Genomic DNA, 17,584 nt, shown 5'->3' with positions numbered 1-17,584 from the left:
TGCTTGGTCCATTCTGATAAACGGTCTCTGCTGGACCTAAACTAGTTTTCTCACCAGCCTTGTTTATCAGCAACCCTGTAAGGCACAGCTTCTTAACTAGGGGTCCATGAGCTTGAACTGAAAAAACACTATCCTTGGGGACGTGTTGGTGCGAGTGTGATATATTTATTTAAAAATACAGTGTAGTGGGACTTAGTAAGGGGTCCGTGGTTTTCACCTGACTGGCAAAGGGGTCCGTGGAACAAGAAAGGCTAACAACCCTGGCTGCAGGGTGTGTTCTGTTTTCTGGGAACACTGCAGGTCTTTTTTTTTTTTTTTTTTTGTCTTCTGGACAAGCCCTTCTTTGAAAGAGGTCTTTTCCAGGTGACATCCAATGCAGACCATTTTATTTTACTTAACCCGACTTTTCCATCCCTCAGCCGTACCCAAATCCAGTCTGGTCTTTGGACTTCAGCTCTCTGTCCCCAGTGTCATATCTCATCTGGCCCTCAGCTGGCGGCATAAACCTAGCACACCCTCTGCTCTGCTTCCTTCTCTCTTGCCCTCCCCATTCCCAGGACCATTCACTTGAAATCCTGTAATCTAATCTAAATGGACACAGGAAGTGACCCGAACGGAGTTATCGTTTGATGCTTTCAGAGTCATCGGATCTCATTTAATCCTTACAGCCACCCCACGAGGAAGTATGATGACCCCACTTTACAGAGGAGCAAACCAAGGCCCTTGGCCCTGGTCGACCCCTTCGCAAAGCAGCATGCCAGGACGGGAGAAGAACGCAGGGTGAATGGCTGCAGGGGAATGAGCCACCGGACCTTGTGCAGGACACTCATTCCTTTTCCTTCTCTTCTTTCAGTAGAGAAGTTGTAGGTTTCCAGAAAACCGCGCAGAAAGTACAGAGTTCCCATACGCCCCCTCACACACACAGTTCTCTGTGTAAGTAACATCTTGCATTAGTTCATTTGATGAAACAGTATTATTATAATTATGCTCTTGAGTCCACTCATTTACATTAGCGTTCACTCTTTGTGTTGTGCAATTCTATAGGGTTTTTTTTTTGTGGTAAGTTATATACAGCCTAAAATTTCTTTTTTTATTCCTTTTCAAATAATACAATTCAGTGCTGTTAATTACACTCACAAGTGCCTCCATCACCATCACCTATTGCCAAAATTTTTCCATGACTCCAAACCGAAACCCTGTACCAATTAATCACTCACTCCTCATTCCCCTCCCCCACCTGGCGCCTGGTGACCTGCAGTCTAGTTTCTGACTTTATGAATTTGCATATTCTACTTACTTCATATAAGTAGGATCAAATAGTATTTGTTCTTTTGTGTCTGGATTTGTTCTTTTGTGTCTGGCTTATTTCACGCAAATGATGCCTTCAAGGTTCATCCATGCTATAGCATGCATCAGAACTTCATTCCTTTTTACATCTAAACAATATTCCCTTGTCTATATATACACCACGTTTTGTTTTCCCATTCCTCTGTTGATGAGCACTTGGGTTGCTTCCACCTTTTGGCAATTGTGAATAACGCTGTGATGAATATTGTTGTATAAATATCTATTCAAATCCTTGCTTTCAATTCTTTTGAGATTGTCAGGTCATACAGTAATTCTACACTTAATTTTCTGAGGAACTGCCAAACTGTCTTCCACAGTGGCTACACCATTTTCCATTCCAACAATGTACAAGGGTTCCTGCTTCTCTACATCTTCTTCAACACTTGCTATTTTCCATCTTTTAAGTAGTAGTCATTCTCGTAGATGTGAGATGGGATCTCATTGTGGTTTTGATTTGCATTTCCCTGATGGATAATGATGTTTAGCATCTTTTCATGTATTTATTTGTCAGTCATATATCTTCTTTGGAGAACTATCCAAGTCTTTTTCCCACTTTTAAATTGCGTTGTCTTTTTGTTGTTGAATTGTAGGAGTTATTTATATATTTAGGATGCTAAACCCTTATCAGATATGTGGTTTTCAAATATTTTCTCCCATTCTATAGGTTGTCTTTTTGTTTTCCTGATAAAGTGCTTTGATATACAAAAGATTCAAATTTTGATTTTAAGCCTTATTTTTCTTTTGTTCTTTGTGCCTTTGTGTAAAATCTAAGAAACACAAGTCCTTAAAGATGTTTTCCTGTTTTCCTATAGGAGTTTTATAGTTTTAGGTCCTACATTTATGCCTTTGATGCATTTTGCGTTAATTTTTGTATGTGATAAGAGGCAGGGTCCACCTTCATCCTTTGATGCATTTTGCGTTAATTTTTGTATATGATAAGAGGCAGGGTCCGCCTTCATCCTTTGGCATATGTTATTCAGGTCTCGCAGCACCATTTGTTGAAGAGCCTCTTCTTTCCCCACTGAGTGGACTTGGCACTCTTGTCAAAGATCAGTTGGCTGTAGGTGTTAGGGTTTATTTCTGAACTCTTAATTCGATTCTATTGGTCTAGATGTCTGTCCTTGTGCCAGGACCACACTGTTTTGCTTACTTTGTAGTAAGTTTTAAAATTGGGAAGTATGAGTCTCCAACTTTGTTCTTTTACAAGATAGTTTTGGTTGTCTGAGGCCCCTTACCCTTCCATATGAATTCGATGATTGGCTTTTCCATTTCTGCAAAGGCTGTTGGAATTTTTATTGTAATTGTGTTGAATCTGTAAATCTCTTTGTAGAACTGAGACCTGAACAATATTTAGTCTTCCCATCCATGAACATGGAATGTCCTTCCATTTATTTAGATTTTCTTTGATTTCTTTTAGCAATGTTTTATATTTTTCCATGTACAAGTCCTTTACATCCTTGGTTAAATTTATTCCCAGATATTTGATACTTTTAGTTGCTATTATAAATGGATTTTTTCTTCTTCAGATTATTCATTACTTGTTGTATTAGTTAGGGTTCTCTAGGGAAACAGAATCAACAGGAGATATCTGTAAACAGTATGAGATTTTATAAAATTCTCTCACATGACAATGGGGATGCACAAGTCCAGATTTTGCAGGCAGGCTGCAAACCAGGGTCTCCAATGAAAATCCAATGTAAATCCAATGAAGGTCCTTGATAAGTTTCTGGAAGACATTGGCTGGAGCTAGGAAATCATCTCTGAACGTTGAAATCACTTCCTCTTTTAAGGCATTCAAATGATTGGATAAAATGTCACTCATTGCTGATGGCAATCTCCCCGGTTGATCTAGATGTAATCAGCCATCTATGCAGTAAACTCACTGATGATTAAAGTCCATAAATGTATTGTCCTTGTATTACAATTAGCCCAGGGCTTGCCTGACCAAACAACTGGGCACCATTACCTGGCTGAGTTGACACATTAGCCTACCCATCACACTTGTGTATAGAAACATTACTGATTTCTGCATGTTGATCTTGTACTCTGCCACTTTGCTGAATTCATTTATTAGCTCTAGGAGCTCTGTTGTGGATATTTCAGGATTCTCTATGTATAGGATCATATCTGAAATTAGAGAGAGTTTTACTTCTTCCTTTCAAATTTGGATGCCTTTTATTTCTTTCTCTTGCCTAAGTGCTCTGGCTAGAGCTTCTAGAACAATGTTGAATAACAGTGGTGACAGTAAGCATACTTGTCTTGTTCTTGATTTTAGAATGAAAGCTTTCAGTCTTTCACATTAAGTATCATGTTAGCTGAGGGTTTTTTATATATACCCGTTATCATGTTAAGATTGCTTCCTTCTATTCCTGGTTTCCTGAGTGTTTTCATCAGGAAGGTGTGCTGAATTTTGTCAAATGCCCTTTCTGCACCAATTGAGATGATCACGTGTTTTTTTCCCTTTCATTCTAGTAATGTGGTATATTACAGTAATTGATTTGCTTATGTCAAACCACTCTTGTATATCTCAGATAAATCCCACTTTATCACGGTGAGGATGCCAGGTTTTAGTGAGGCATTTGAGGAGACGTGGAGGAAAAGTCCCAAGGGATGCTAATCTACAACTACGGCTGAGAACCAACAGGCTGGTGACAGAAGGCAGCGGCCAGACGGGGGACAAGGTAATTAGGACCAGCTGAGAGCCGCGGCATCCCACAGGCAGCCCAGCTCCAAGGACATCCCCTTCCCGTAAGGTCTTTGGCAGACAAGTGCAAGTGCAAACACAGTCCCACAACAGATTAAGCTCCTACTTTGTGCACTACAGATGCAAGGCCAAAGGATGTCCTGCATGCATCCATTCAACATATTTTGAGCACTGGGGATGCAATATAAGCAAAAGAATACATGGCCTGAGTTCTTAGAGGTTAGGGTCCGGGGTAGGGCAAGAGAGAGGCTGACATTAAACAATCACAGTCTTTTTTTTTTTTTTTTTTTTTTTTTTTTTTTAAAGATTTATTTATTTATTTAATTCCCCCCCTCCCCCGGTTGTCTGTTCTTGGTGTCTATTTGCTGCGTCTTGTTTCTTTGTCCGCTTCTGTTGTCGTCAGCGGCACGGGAAGTGTGGGCGGCGCCATTCCTGGGCAGGCTGCTCTTTCTTTTCACGCTGGGCAGCTCTCCTCACGGGCTCACTCCTTGCGCATGGGGCTCCCCCACGCGGGGGACACCCTTGTGTGGCACCGCACTCCTTGCGCGCATCAGCGCTGCGCATGGCCAGCTCCACACTGGTCAAGGAGGCCCGGGGTTTGAACCGCGGACCTCCCATATGGTAGACGGACGCCCTAACCACTGGGCCAAAGTCCATTTCCCACAATCACAGTCTTGAATGTTTGGTTACAAATGGAGATGGGCATCATGAAGCAGAAGTGCGGGGAGCTCGTGGGGGCTGGTTAGAACGATGATGATGGACATGGCCTGGACCATGCTGTGAAGTCAGGGAGGGCTTCTCAGAGGAAGAGGCCCTTGAGCTGAGGCCTGAAGAATGAATTGGCATTAATTAGGTAATTAATTAAGCAAGTTAAGGGGAACAGCTTTCCAGGTAGTGAAACAGCTGTGCAAAACCCTGAGGCAGGAAGAGCTTGCTGAGAACAGCAAGACTGCCAAGAGGCTGGAGTGGGGCAGGGTGGGGGAGGACTCAGGAGGAGATGAGGACAGGGCAGTCTCAGGGGCTACGTGGGGCTCAGGAGGCCACAACCAAGGAGGCCGGACTCTCCAAAGAGCAACTGAAAAACTTTTAAGCTGGGAGATGACACGGTCGGCCTTGGGTTTTGGAAGGTCCCTCTGGCTGCTGGTGGGGAATGACCTATAAGGGGTGAGTTGTGGAGCTAGAAGACCAATGAAGAGAGATGACGATGGCTGGGATGAGCACATGGCAGTGGAGATGAAGAGGCCAGGATGGACAGAGAGACACTTAAAGGGTCAAATCTATGGGACTGGTGATGGCGCAGATATGGGGAAGTGAGGGAGAGGCAATATTTGGGGAATAAACCCTCTCCTTATTAAAAAAAAGGAGCTAGAAACACAGTTTGCCATTGAATCCAGGGGTACAACTAAGCATATAATAAATCTCAGGTTCGCTCTTGGCTAAAGCTTGGATTGGAGAGGAGGAGGAAGGAAGAAGAGTGGGTAGAGATGCTCGTATATTCTAAGTCAAGAGCATTGAGGCTGATCTGGAAGAATGAAAAGGGCAAGCATAGAACTGTTAATCTACAAGAACTCAGTCGCTTTTCTGTTGGAGAATCCACTGAACCAAGCAAACCCATAGAGAGCCTAGGGTGGTCGATGGCTTGCGAAGATGGCCACAAGCATTACCCTATCCTTTCTGATGGCCCTTAGCAATGTGAACACGCCACTCCTCGATCAAGAGGTGGAGGCAATTTCCTCGTACCCTGAATCTAGGCTGTCCTCTTGACCATGCTGTCCATGGAATGTGGTGGAGGCCATGGAATGAGGCCTCCGAGCCTGGGCCTCAAGAGGCCCTGTAGCTTCTACCTTTGCCTTCCTGGAACTCTGCCCTGATACCACCAGGCATCAAAGCCAGTCAGGCCAACTGGAGGATGAGGCCACAGGGAGGACAACGAGGGTGCCCAGCCAGTCCCCGCAGCCACGCAGGTGAGTGAGGCCGTCTTGGACTTTTCCAGCCCAGCTGACCCTCCAGCTAAATGAGTCACTTCAGCTCCAGCTCCAGGAATCATTTCCCCATGGTTTCTCAGAATCACAAGAAATAATAAACTTTTGCTGTTTTAAGTCACTAAGGATTGGGGTGATTTGTCACGTAGCAGTAGCTAACTGGTACATGGTTACAGCCCAAATCCATTGGGCACCTGGCATTATATGAGCAAAACTCCATAACCCACAGAGTAGGTACTCTTAATAGGCCCATTTTACAGATGTGGAAACCAGAGTTCAGAGGGATTATGTAACTGATCCAAGGGAACTGCGTTGTGATTTGACTCTGGAATTCAGGTCAACTCCAGAGTCCACACTCTTAACCATTCTGTCGGTGATTCCCAAATTTCAGTCCCTGGGTAACATCATCCTAATTTCTGCCACACCCACAAACCCTCTGTACACTTATTTAATATTTTTCTTTGCGTCAGCTCCCTTTCCAGCCTTTGACAAGCATATTTGAAATAGAATCTTTATATTATAGCCATGAATAGAAAACTAATATCCCTTGCTAAAATGGAAAAAAGAAATTGTTAATTCTAACTAGACCGTTCCCTTCCAAAGGTCCCAAGCCTGAGGCATGACACCTTTTTGTTAGAAAGGGCCAGCGGCAAATGAAGGAGACACGTTAGCCTCTTGCTCCTTGACGTTAGCCTTGCTCCTCGACACACGTGGGGATGATGCTGAGAACTCGGAGCGTCGCTTTCTCCCTGGGTTTCATCGTTGGCTGAGGGCCCGCCCGTGCCCCTCCGCACCTGGCGGCCCCCAGCAGCCCAGCGGCAGGAAGGCCGGCCCCACTTCCCCAGGGCTGGGCGAATTTTAGAAGCCAGCTGGCAGCGGCGCGGCCACAGGCACAGGCCCTGGAAGGGATCTGGCCGCTTGCAAAGCCCAAGAGCATTTCCCACTCCAAAATGGGCTCCAGACCTCCTTGCACCAATGGGCTGGTGGCAAGCACTTGGGTCCCCAGCAGGGGGCCCTCACCCCTCAGACACCACACTTTGTAGCCTGGGGGAAATCAGGGCAGAAATGTGGCCTCCCTGGGAAGGGGACGTTTTGCTGGTGCTAACGGCCGCTTGGAAGTCAAAAACCCAAAGAAACTTCAGAGTAGAACAAAGCCTTTCAAAGTTAAAATTCACAGTCCCGCGGTGTTGGGTTAAAAACACGTCCCACCCATGACTGCTTTCTACATCTGCCTCTTTGAATTTCCTCTGATGCTTAAAGCAGAACCAGGCAAGTAATATAAATGATTGTGGTAGGTGGCAATGGGGAGTGGTGGGGACTGAGGCAAATCAGAGGGCCCAGGTCCTATCCAAACAGATACTCAACTCCTGCCCACTGTTCCCCTGTGAAATCTAGCTCCACCAAATTTTCAAGAGATGCTAGGAATCTGGACTTTTACATGAAATATCCACTTTTTACCAAAATATTTTAAAGCTCTATGAGTGTCCATGTGTACAAGAAGTTTCATAGCAGCTTTATTTGTAATAGACCCAAACTGGAAACAACCCAAATGTTCATCAACAGTTGAACAGATAAATAAGTTGTACATCCATTTGATACAGGCAAGGTGGTATATATAGACAATCTGATATGAAAAGGAATAAGCCACTGATACATGCAACAATGTGGATGAATCTCACAATAATTATTCTGAGTGAAAGAAGCCAAATAAATAAGAGTGTGTATGTACTCTATGTGTCTGTTTCCATACAATTCTAGAAAATGCCAACTAATCCATAGTGACAGAAAGCTGGTCGGCGGTTGCCTGGGATGGACTGGGGAGGGGGCGGAGTGAGGACACTTCTGGAGGTGATGGATACGTCCACTGCCTTGACTGTGCTGGTGGTTTCATAACATACATATGTCAAACGTTATCAAATTGTACACTTTAAATATGTGCAATTTGTTGTGTGTCAATTACAAATAAAGCTGTTAAAAGAAAAAAAAAAACCAAACCCCTGTGGGCCAGATCTGGACGGTTAGGTTCTCCCCGTCCTCTGGCGCCGCCCTTGTCTGCCTTAAGCCACTGGGTCAGCGCTTACTAAGAGCCCCTGTGCCCCATGCGGCTCGTAGGGCGCTAAGGTTACAGAGGTGAGGGGCTCTGGGCAGTTTTCAGGGGGGAGACCCAAGAAAGTGAGCCTGTCACGTGCGCATCTGGCTAAATTCCCAGGGTTTAAGCCTGAAATGACAGAACTTTTCTTCTCTGGTCAACCTAGTTTGAATGTCCTCTTAACAACCTGCCACTCATCAGTTTACCCTAAAATTGGGCAAGATCAGAGAGAGGAAGTATCAGAGCAAACAGACCGATTAGGAGCCCGTAGCAATAACCCTGGCTGGAGGTGACGGCAGCTGGGTCGGGTGGAAGCAGAGGAGGGGGTGAGAAGCAATGAGAATCTGAAGGGAGAACCAGCTGGCTTTGCCGGGGTGGGGGTGGAGGGAGACAAGGCTCCAGGTGGATGCCCAGATTTGCAACGGAGCGCCTGGAAGGAGGGCGTCGCCGCTGACTGTGATGGGGAAGGTTCTGGTGGGGCAGGTGGGAAGGCGAAAGTTCTGGGGTTGGCGTTAGAGCATGTTAGGCTTAAAGTGCCTCTTAGAAATCCAATGTCCCCTGTGTAGGGGAGCCCCACGCGCAAGGAACGCACCCTGTAAGGAGTCACCCAGTGTGAAAAAAGTGCAGCCTGCCCAGGAATGGAGAGCTGACACAGCATGATGATGCAACAAAAATGAGATAGATTCCTGGTGCCGCTGACACAAGCGGGCACAGAAGAACACACAGCGAATGGACAGAGTGCAGACAACTTGGGGGGGGAGGGGAGAGAAATAAAAAATAATAATAAAAAAAAGAGTTAAAAAAATAGAATCCAAGTGGAGGGGTCGGGGAGGCAGCTGGATATAGAATGACAGTTTAGCAGACGTTTCTGGCTGCAGAAGTAACTGCTATTTAAGAAGCTACTGCTGGGCTTGACCATGACTTTCGCAAAGTCCAGCGTGGAAAATGGTCACCCAGCCCCTTCCCTGGCCTTCCCTTCGCTCCTCTGGGTGACGGTCACCCATTCCATCTCGTTCGCGACCCCTCCTCCTTCTTGCCTCTGACTGCAAGAAGGTTCGCAGCTCGGGCCAGCTTTTCAGCTAGGGAGGTGGAGAAGACACCCCTGCTCTGACAGCCTGATCCAGGCTGGGTTTCGGGCGCGGCTGGCTGATCCTGACACCCCAGCTCCTGAGGTCACTGCTCAGATCCAGCTAGTGACAAGACAGGACAAGGGGGTGTTGGCTTCAGGGCACGCACGCCGAGGGGTGGCAGCTTTGCAGCTGCCCACATGGGCACAATGTGCTGTGCTGGGGTGAGCTGGCCTGTCCCCCGCGGGAGGAAGGATGGGCGCACGGGGCTTGGCTCGAGCAACGAAAGGAATCTGACTCGAATGGGACGACCGAGGCTGGCCTTCTGGAAGGAGTTCCTGACCCTCTTATTCCGAACTTGGGAGAGAGGGAGGAGGAGAGCGGAAGGAGTCAGCTGCTCACGCAGAAGTTTCGCAGAGCCAACCCCTATAACCTTCGCTCTTGCTACTCACTGCCGGCAGCGGCAGCAGTGCCTGGGAGCTTGTTAAAATGCAGATTCTCAGGCCCACCCCAGATCTGCTCAATCAGAATCTGCATTTCAACAAAATCCCCTGGTGATTCGTGCACGAATCACTCTTTGAGACGTAGCTAGTTTTCACATGTCTGACTTTCACTATTTTTACCCTGTCCTGGTATCACCCGTCACACTGACTTGATCTTTTTCTTGAAATCAATTCGCTTTTAAAAACACAAGCACTTATTTTCAAATGAAATGCCATATCACTGTTATTGGTGGAAGATCAGCCATTCCTTTGCCATAGATGGAAATAACCATAAAAATACGGGAAACAAGAAGAAAGCAAAATAACACTATTAAACTCTGCCTGGATGCAGCGGCCTGCCCCAAGAGCTTGGCCCAAGCCCAGTTCTCCACTTAAAAGGGAGACTGGGGAGGCTTCCAGAGGTGACAGAGGCCTTCTAGCCCCCGCGGAGACCTTCCCCTTGCAGGCATCACCAGGATTGGAAAATAACTGAAGAAGGGAACGACCTGCCCGTGGAGCAATTCAATCACTTTAACGCTGCATCCGGGTAACTACCTAACACTGCACCCCCAAGACCTTGTTCCCCCTTTTAGAATAAACATCCCTGCTCCCCGCCCCCCGCCCAGGTCCCTGCACCTTTCCCACATGTTAAGAACAGCGGCGCATCCAGTGGGTAACTGGACGGGGAGGCCTGACCTGGAGACCCCAGCACGGGGTCATTCCTCAGAGCCCCGTCCCCAGCCCCTCCTTCTAGCCACAGCCAGTGTGACCGGGAGATACCCCAGGGCCTCCAGGGGCTTCTAACAGGACAAGGGCCCCGGTTAAGTCACCAGCTTAGGGCACAGCCTTGGAGATGGAACCCCGGGATCCTGGGGAGCAGCTGAGGCTGCCCCCACAGCCCCAAACCACGGCAGTTCAGACCCTGCCTGGGGCTCTGGCCGCCTGGGAGGCGAGGCTGAGGAGGTGAGGGCCACTGGCTGGGGTAAGTCAGGCTGAGCTCACGCAGGACCAGTTGCAGCCGCAGAGCGGGCAGTTCCAACCCCCTGGTCGCAGCAGCGACTGGAACGTGAAATGGCTGCTGTGCATTTACCTTCACGACAGCAACTCCTTCCATCATCTTAGAAAAACACCTGGTGAGGGAGCCACAAGCCGGAAGACAAGTCCTTGCTCCAGCCAGGTGTCGGTGGTGGTATTTCACTCAGGGGCTGTTTTACATGCAGAGCTGCTGGTGATTAAAGAGCGACTCCCAAGGCGCAGCCAAAGTTCTCAGCAGTGATGAGGCGGTCAGTGGGAACGCAAAGCTTCCCTGGAGAAACTGTGGCTCCCCCACCTGCACCCCAAAGCCCCTTTTCCTCTCCACGGATAATATTAATGCTAACAGTTACCTTTGACTGCGGTTAACCACACACCAGGCTGTTCTAAGGTCTTCACTGAAATCAACTCATTAATACAAAAACCAAACCGAGTAGGAACTGTGACTCCTGCTCCACGGAGAAACCAGCCACCAACACCCAACCAAAGGAACCTTCCCCCAGACTCCCAAGCCACCCGCAGCCCTCAAACGCCACGAAATGCAGCAGGACAGTGTTGGATCCGCTACATGAAATGCATCATTGAAAGAAAATGCTCGAGATGAAAAGCATTCACTCATTCGTGCATCACTTTAAAACCCTGGAAGTACAAAAGCCAGCACTGCCCAGGCCTTTCACTCACTGCACCGAGATTTATGGGGTGCCAGCAGTGTGCTAAGCAACGGCGGTACGAGGCTGAAAGGGAGTGAGACAAGTAACTAACTCTATTAACAGAACCGTCGCCCCCAGCCCGACGCGGCGCTTCCCGTGTGCCCACCACTCTTGGCGCTTTAGCCGGGACGCGAGAGGAAACTGTTGTGAGTCCCACTTCACAGGTGAGGCCGCTCGGGTTAGGGAAGAAAGCTGTCTGCGGCTACAGGGCTGCTAAGTGGTGGAGCCAGGCAGGCCCGGGTCCAGGTGCGAGCCGGGGGTCGGGTGGCATTGGGACGCCCCCCTCGGGAGGCAGGGCGCCCAGAGGTGGTGCCGGCAAGTCCACCGTGGGGTCAGGGCGGGTTCCCGGAGGCAGCGGCCCCGAGCCAAGTGCGTCTCTCGTACATGAAGTTTTATTGGAATGCAGCCACTCTTATTTGTTGACTGCCCGTGCCTGCTTTACTGCTTGAGTAGTTGCAACGGACACTGTACAGTCCACAGAGCTGAAAATACTGATTATCTGGCCTTTCTCTGAAAGTTGGCCAGCCCTGATCTGGAGGATCTGAAGGACGCTGTCGTGGAGGATGGAGGGAAGGCCCTCCTGCCCCCAACGTGCTTCACATCCCACCTCCCTCTCCGCATCAGTTACTGCCACCTTAGCACAGGCTACCACCCCCCACACCTTCCAGAGCCTGCTGTCGCTCTCTCGGGTCCACTCTTAACCCTGCAACCCCTGCCCGCACAGGCCTGCACCAGAAGCGTCGGGCTCTGGCCTTTTCTCGGAAATGCTCCTCCCGTGCCTGCCTGAATCCTCGTCCATCCGCTCCCGACGGAAACGTCACCTCCTCCAAGCAGCCCCCCTTGTCTTCTTTTTGGTCCCCCGTGGGAATGTCTGGCTGTTGCCCCACAACACGTGTGACACCTGGCAGTTATCTCACAGAAACGGTTTTGTCTGTGTCCTCCAGATCCCAGGCCCAAGGGCAGCAGAGGTGGGCCACAGAGGTCCTGTAATTTCCCTCACCCCTGCAGGCAGCCCACCAAGGCTCTGCATATGCAACGGAAAGGGGGTGCTGTTTGGCAAGCGCCGATGTGAGGCCAGTCCCCTCCCTCCCCTTCCCTGGCCGACCACACTGCTGTCCCCAGCCCTTCTGTATTAACGTCCGAGCCGCCCCTGCTTCCCTGAGGGCGGGGAGCACAGCTGCCTTTCCCAGGGCCTGGCACCAAGGAGGCACTGAGGCCTTTTGTTGAATAAGGAAAGTAATTCCTGAGCAGAGCGGCGCGCGGCAAGTGGAAGGGCATGGCGCGTTTGAGGGGCGGCTGGTGAGAAGGGCACGCCGGCGGGGGCTGACGGCCCTCGGCGGTCCATCCTCTTCCTGCACAAATGCAGGCGGCGCCCTGGCCCTCACAAGGGAGCACGATGCTGTCAGAGCCTTTGACAGCCAAAGGGTCACAGCTCCAAAGATGCCGACGGACATCGGCTTAGCCCTGACTGGCAGGGACGCTGGTTTCCCGGGGCTCTGAGAGCGACACCCTCTTTGTCCTCAGCCCATGGCCCTTCAGATAGAGAGTGGGGAGAGGGACCATCGGCAGCCTCTGGGGCACTGTGGGGACACGGCCAGGCCAAGTTCCAATCTCCATCACCCAGGGGGAAGGGGCGATTTGCTCCCAGACGCGCAGGTTCCCCTCCTCACCCACCCCGCCAGGAAGCTCACCGCCGCGCCTGCCTTTGGGGTGGGCAGACCTCGAACCGTGGGCTGGAGGGGACCATGTCAGCACTGGGGCAGGGCGGGCAGCTTGGCCAGCTGGGACCCAGGGGAGGAAGGCGAGGCTGGGCCGAGTGGACAGACATCTTCCGGTCCCGCGGGCGTCCCCCTCACCTTCGCCAGCTGCGTCTGCAGCTTGTTCTTGGCGTCTGTCACTTCGGAGATGCGGGCGTTGAAGGCCAGGTTGGTGTCGGTGAACTGCCTCCACATCTGCTCCGACAAGGACTCGAAGAGGTTGTCCGCCTCCTCCCGCAGCCGGATGGAGTTGGCCCGCATGCTCTGCGAGTGCCTGATGTTGTCGTTGCTGAACTTGGCCCAGGTCTCGGGCACGGAGATCCTGCAGGGGACACGAGGCAGACTCAGCCCGGGCGAGGCCGCGGGGGCCCGGGGCAGGCCGCGGGGACCTCCCGCTCCAGCCTGTCTCCGCCTCGGCCCAGTGGGGGCCAGATGATCCGCTGTCACGGGCCGTCCTGCGCAGCCCACCGGCCTCCGCCCGCGGGGCGCCAGTGGCAAACCTCCCTCCCCTAGCGGTGGCGACCAAAAACGTCCCCCGGCCGAGGGTCCCGCGAGGCCCCCGCTAGTGCAGAACAGCTGGGCTATGCCCATCCCGCCTTTGACAGGTGCGGCGCCCGCAGCCTCAGGAGAGAGGCTGAGGTGCAGTGAGTGGGGGGGAGAGGGGCTCCTTTCTGTACCCCTCAAACCCCGACCAAAACCAGAGACGGGCCGAGGAGCAGGCCCTGGGCCCCCAAGCTGCCTGCGGGGTCCCTTCGATTCGCTGGTGAGCCTGTGGCCATGCCAGTTGCACTGACTTATTTGTTCAAACGATTATTTTCTCCCATTGGAGAACGGCTCTCGGGGGGATCAAATGGAGACGGGCACAGCCTACTTTAGAGAGGGAAGGGCAGGGAGGCTTCTTGGAGGCGGCGAAGCCTGAGGGCCTCGGCTCAGACCACAGAGAGCTCTCCCTGGCAGAGCGCGTAAATCTGGAACAAGCGACCGCAGGAACGTCTGAGGGAGCCTTCAGGACGGGGGCACGCCTTCCTCTGCGCTGGCTTCAGTTCCTGGGTAAGCCGGATGAGATGACGTTTCAAAGTCTTTTCTGGCCTGGATGTCTCCAGTTCTCAAATAAAGTAGATTTTTATTCTCAGGCAGCAGGAAAAAAGGGACTTAATTTTCTGAAATAGAAGTCCCTTTACAGAGATTTCAGGGCACACCCAGACTGCATGGTGAAAAGGAAAATTTTCAAATATAGATTATGGTTGTTTGGTCTGGCTTTTGCAGTTGTTGAAATCAAGCAATAGGGGTCTCAGGCATCTGGAGGGGGGAAGGACCCCTGTGCCTGGTCCAGAGCAGTCACGCAACAAAGGCGCAGAGAGGGGAGGCTGGCTGTCCGAGGTCACACAGCTGATCGCCAACCCCTGGAGCAGACAGCTGAGCTCAGTGAAAATCGCCCATTTATTATGCCCTCCCTGGGGAGTCCAGTGTAGGCAGCTAGCTGTCCCCTCAGCAGGTGATGTGCCCTGATGGGAGCAGGGTGAGCCTTCTGCAGTCTGTACCCTCCAGGGACAGAGGGCAGAGCAGGCTTTGCTGGGGAGGCAGGAAGGCACCGTCTAAAACCTATAAGCCGGTGTGCAGCCTGGGCTCAGGTCACGGCTCTGCCACTTGCTGGGTGAGCTTCAGCCAGTCACTTCCCCTCTCTGAGCCTATATTTCCTCGCTGTAAAACGGGGATAAGAATCATGCCAGCCCACAGGGCCGCAGAGTGACTGAATGAGACGTGGCGCCTCTGTCATAGCACCTGATGCATAGTGAGCGCTCGGTAGTGTTCATTACTCCTAAGGTGGTGGCTGCAAAGCGGTCAGCACAGCGCCCGGCACACAGCCGCCATCAGGCGAAAGGCACCTACCTATCATTCTTGTTGTTGTTGTCAGTCAATCCACAGCAATGAGCGTGGTGGTGGGCAGAGACCCTGCGAGCCATTCTGCAAACATCCTCTTGAACCTGCCCAGGCAGGGCTCTGCTTCCAGAAAACCCCGGTGCCGCACCCTGAGCCAGCACACCTGGGGAGCAACGAGTCCCCGCGCAGAGCGGCTGGCACCTCCCAGCCGGAGATGCCAGGGGAGGCACTGGACCGCGCAGGCTCCTCCTCGGGGCGTCCGCCAGCGGGTCTGGCCGCCAGGCTTTTGGGGAGGCACCTGTTTGGGTAGGGAGACTGCCAAGCCCCAAAAGTCCTGCTCCCCCTGGCAGCACTGGGGGGAGCCTGTCTCGTCAGGAAGAGGAGGAGGGTCCCAGGAGGTGTCACTGCTGGAATCCCCAAGGTCATCGCAACACGGAGATATGCACTAAGATCCAGAAAGTGCCTGGGCTGGGGCCGAGCAGGGCGCCAACGCACGCCCTCCCTCCCTTTTTCCCTTCCTTGCCTGCCTGCCCTTCTCCTTTCACTCATTCCCTCACTCAACGAATATTTATTATATACCTACTAAGTTCCATACAAAATTCTATGTGCTAGAGATACTTTTCTTATCAAAGAAATTGTAGGTTTACAGAAAAAGCATGAATACGATATAGAGTTTCCGTATACCACCTAGTATAGAGATTTTTAAAAAAAGACCCAGAGGCCACCCTCTGCCCAGCACCTAGAGCATGGCTTCTTACCCAGGGGTCCCCACACCCACACAAGGGGTCCGTGGAAAGATTTCAGGAGGTCCGTGAGTTTAAACTGAAAAAAAGCAACTTACTATCTTTTTTTCTCTGACCTCAAACTGAAATCTAGCATCTCCTTCACTTTTGAATGTATGCAATAAATAAATTACAGTAGTATTTATTTCATATCACATTACAGTTGTTACGTATCTCAGAAAACCACTTACGCTCATTCATACTTTGATATCACAGTAGTTGTTAGACCTGATGCTAGTTGAGTGTCATAAAACTATCTGCTGCCACATTCTGAAAAGGGTCCATGGAACAAAAAAGGTTAAGAGCACCTAAAGTGTCTCTCCCTCCAGCCCTTGCCACCGCGGGCTGCCGACCGGGCAAGCGTGTCTCGGTGCTGCATGAAATCTGATGCTCTGGGACCTTCCCAGAAGCAAGCAGATGCCACTGTGGGTGTCATGACGAGAAAATGAGGGTATGCACACGAGGACTTAGAAACCTGCCAGGCATACAGCAAGCGCTCAATACATGTTAGCTAATCAGTCCTCTGTGCTTGGCACTTCACCTGCCCACAGCAACCCTGGGAGGTGGGCACTGTTTTTCTCTTTTTTATTGTAGTCACACACATATATATATATATCATGTAAAATTTGCCACTTAGCCGTTTTTAAGTGCACAGTTCAGTGGCATTAATTACTGTCAATACCCTCCATTATCAAAACTTTTTCAACACCCCAAATAGGAACTCTATGCCCATGAGACAGTGGCTCCCTTTTCCATCCCCCCATCACTGGCCAGGTCTAATCACTTTCTGTCTCTATGAATGTGCCTATTCTAGATATATCATATAAACGGAATCAAACAGTATTTGTCATTTTGTGTGTGGGTTCTTCTGCTTGGCAGAACGTTTTCCAGGGTCGTCCATGTTGTTGCACGCCCTCAGAACTTCATTCCTCTTTACGGGTAATAACATTCCACTGTGTGGATAAAACACGTTTTGTTTCTCCACTTGTCTGTTGATGGACACTGGGGTAGCTTCTGCCTTCTGGCAATTGTGAATAATGCTGCTGGGAACTCTGGTGTTGCCGTTTGAGTTCCTACTTTCAATTCTTTGGGATATGTGCCTCGGACGGGAATTTTGGTGTCATATGGTAAGTGGTGCTATTTTTCTCAGTCATAAAGAAGAGGAAACGGAGGTCCAGAGAGATTAAGCAACTTGCCCAAAGTGCCTGCGTGGAGGCGCGACTGGGGGCCAGGCAGGCGCCTCACCCCGCAGTCCTCTCTCTCCAAACACCGCCAGTGCTGGGGGGCATGATTTGGTTTTCCCTGTCCAGCTTGAATTCTTCTTCTTTCTGTTTATAGCCGTTTTGTTGTGGCATTTGTCTGGTGGAATTACCAATCAAGGTGTCCCTGTGCCATGCTACAGCCACGGGTGGTGGCGGCCATGCAACCCTCACTAAGCCAACTACATGCTCTCTCCTTCTAGAATTTGGATCCTGAGCAAAGGAGGGCAAGAAAGGAAGATGGGGGTGCTCTGACCCCATGGCTGATTAGCCTTCCCCTGGAGTCTGCAGCTCCCCCACAGCCTTCCAGTAAATTCCATCTTGTCTCAAGTTAGCCAGAATCAGATTCTGTTGCTTGCCACCGAGGACCCTCACTGAGCCACACGGCCCCTGCCTGACTAGTGTACAGCACTCCTTCATTTGCCTTGGCAGCAGACCCACCGACTCTCTCCTGCACCGGGAGGGGACAGGGTGGGGATGGAGCGCCCAGAA

At 50.6% G+C, this 17,584-nt stretch overlaps 1 protein-coding gene across 1 annotated transcript in view; it reads right to left on the bottom strand.

Moving 5' to 3' along the window:
- The window catches only part of TEKT5 (tektin 5), a 48,643-nt gene that overhangs the window by 18,153 nt on the left and 12,906 nt on the right, over positions 1 to 17,584 (bottom strand). The window contains exon 5 of the mRNA XM_004460712.5: positions 13,270 to 13,492. Coding sequence (XP_004460769.1) covers positions 13,270 to 13,492 — 223 coding nt within the window. The remainder of the gene's footprint in view (positions 1 to 13,269; positions 13,493 to 17,584) is intronic.

Source organism: Dasypus novemcinctus, chromosome 23, assembly GCF_030445035.2.
Source record: "Dasypus novemcinctus isolate mDasNov1 chromosome 23, mDasNov1.1.hap2, whole genome shotgun sequence".
Taxonomy (NCBI): Eukaryota; Metazoa; Chordata; class Mammalia; order Cingulata; family Dasypodidae; genus Dasypus; species Dasypus novemcinctus.
The sequence above is the reverse complement of the archived record's forward strand: the minus strand, read 5'-3'. Positions and strand labels throughout refer to the sequence as shown.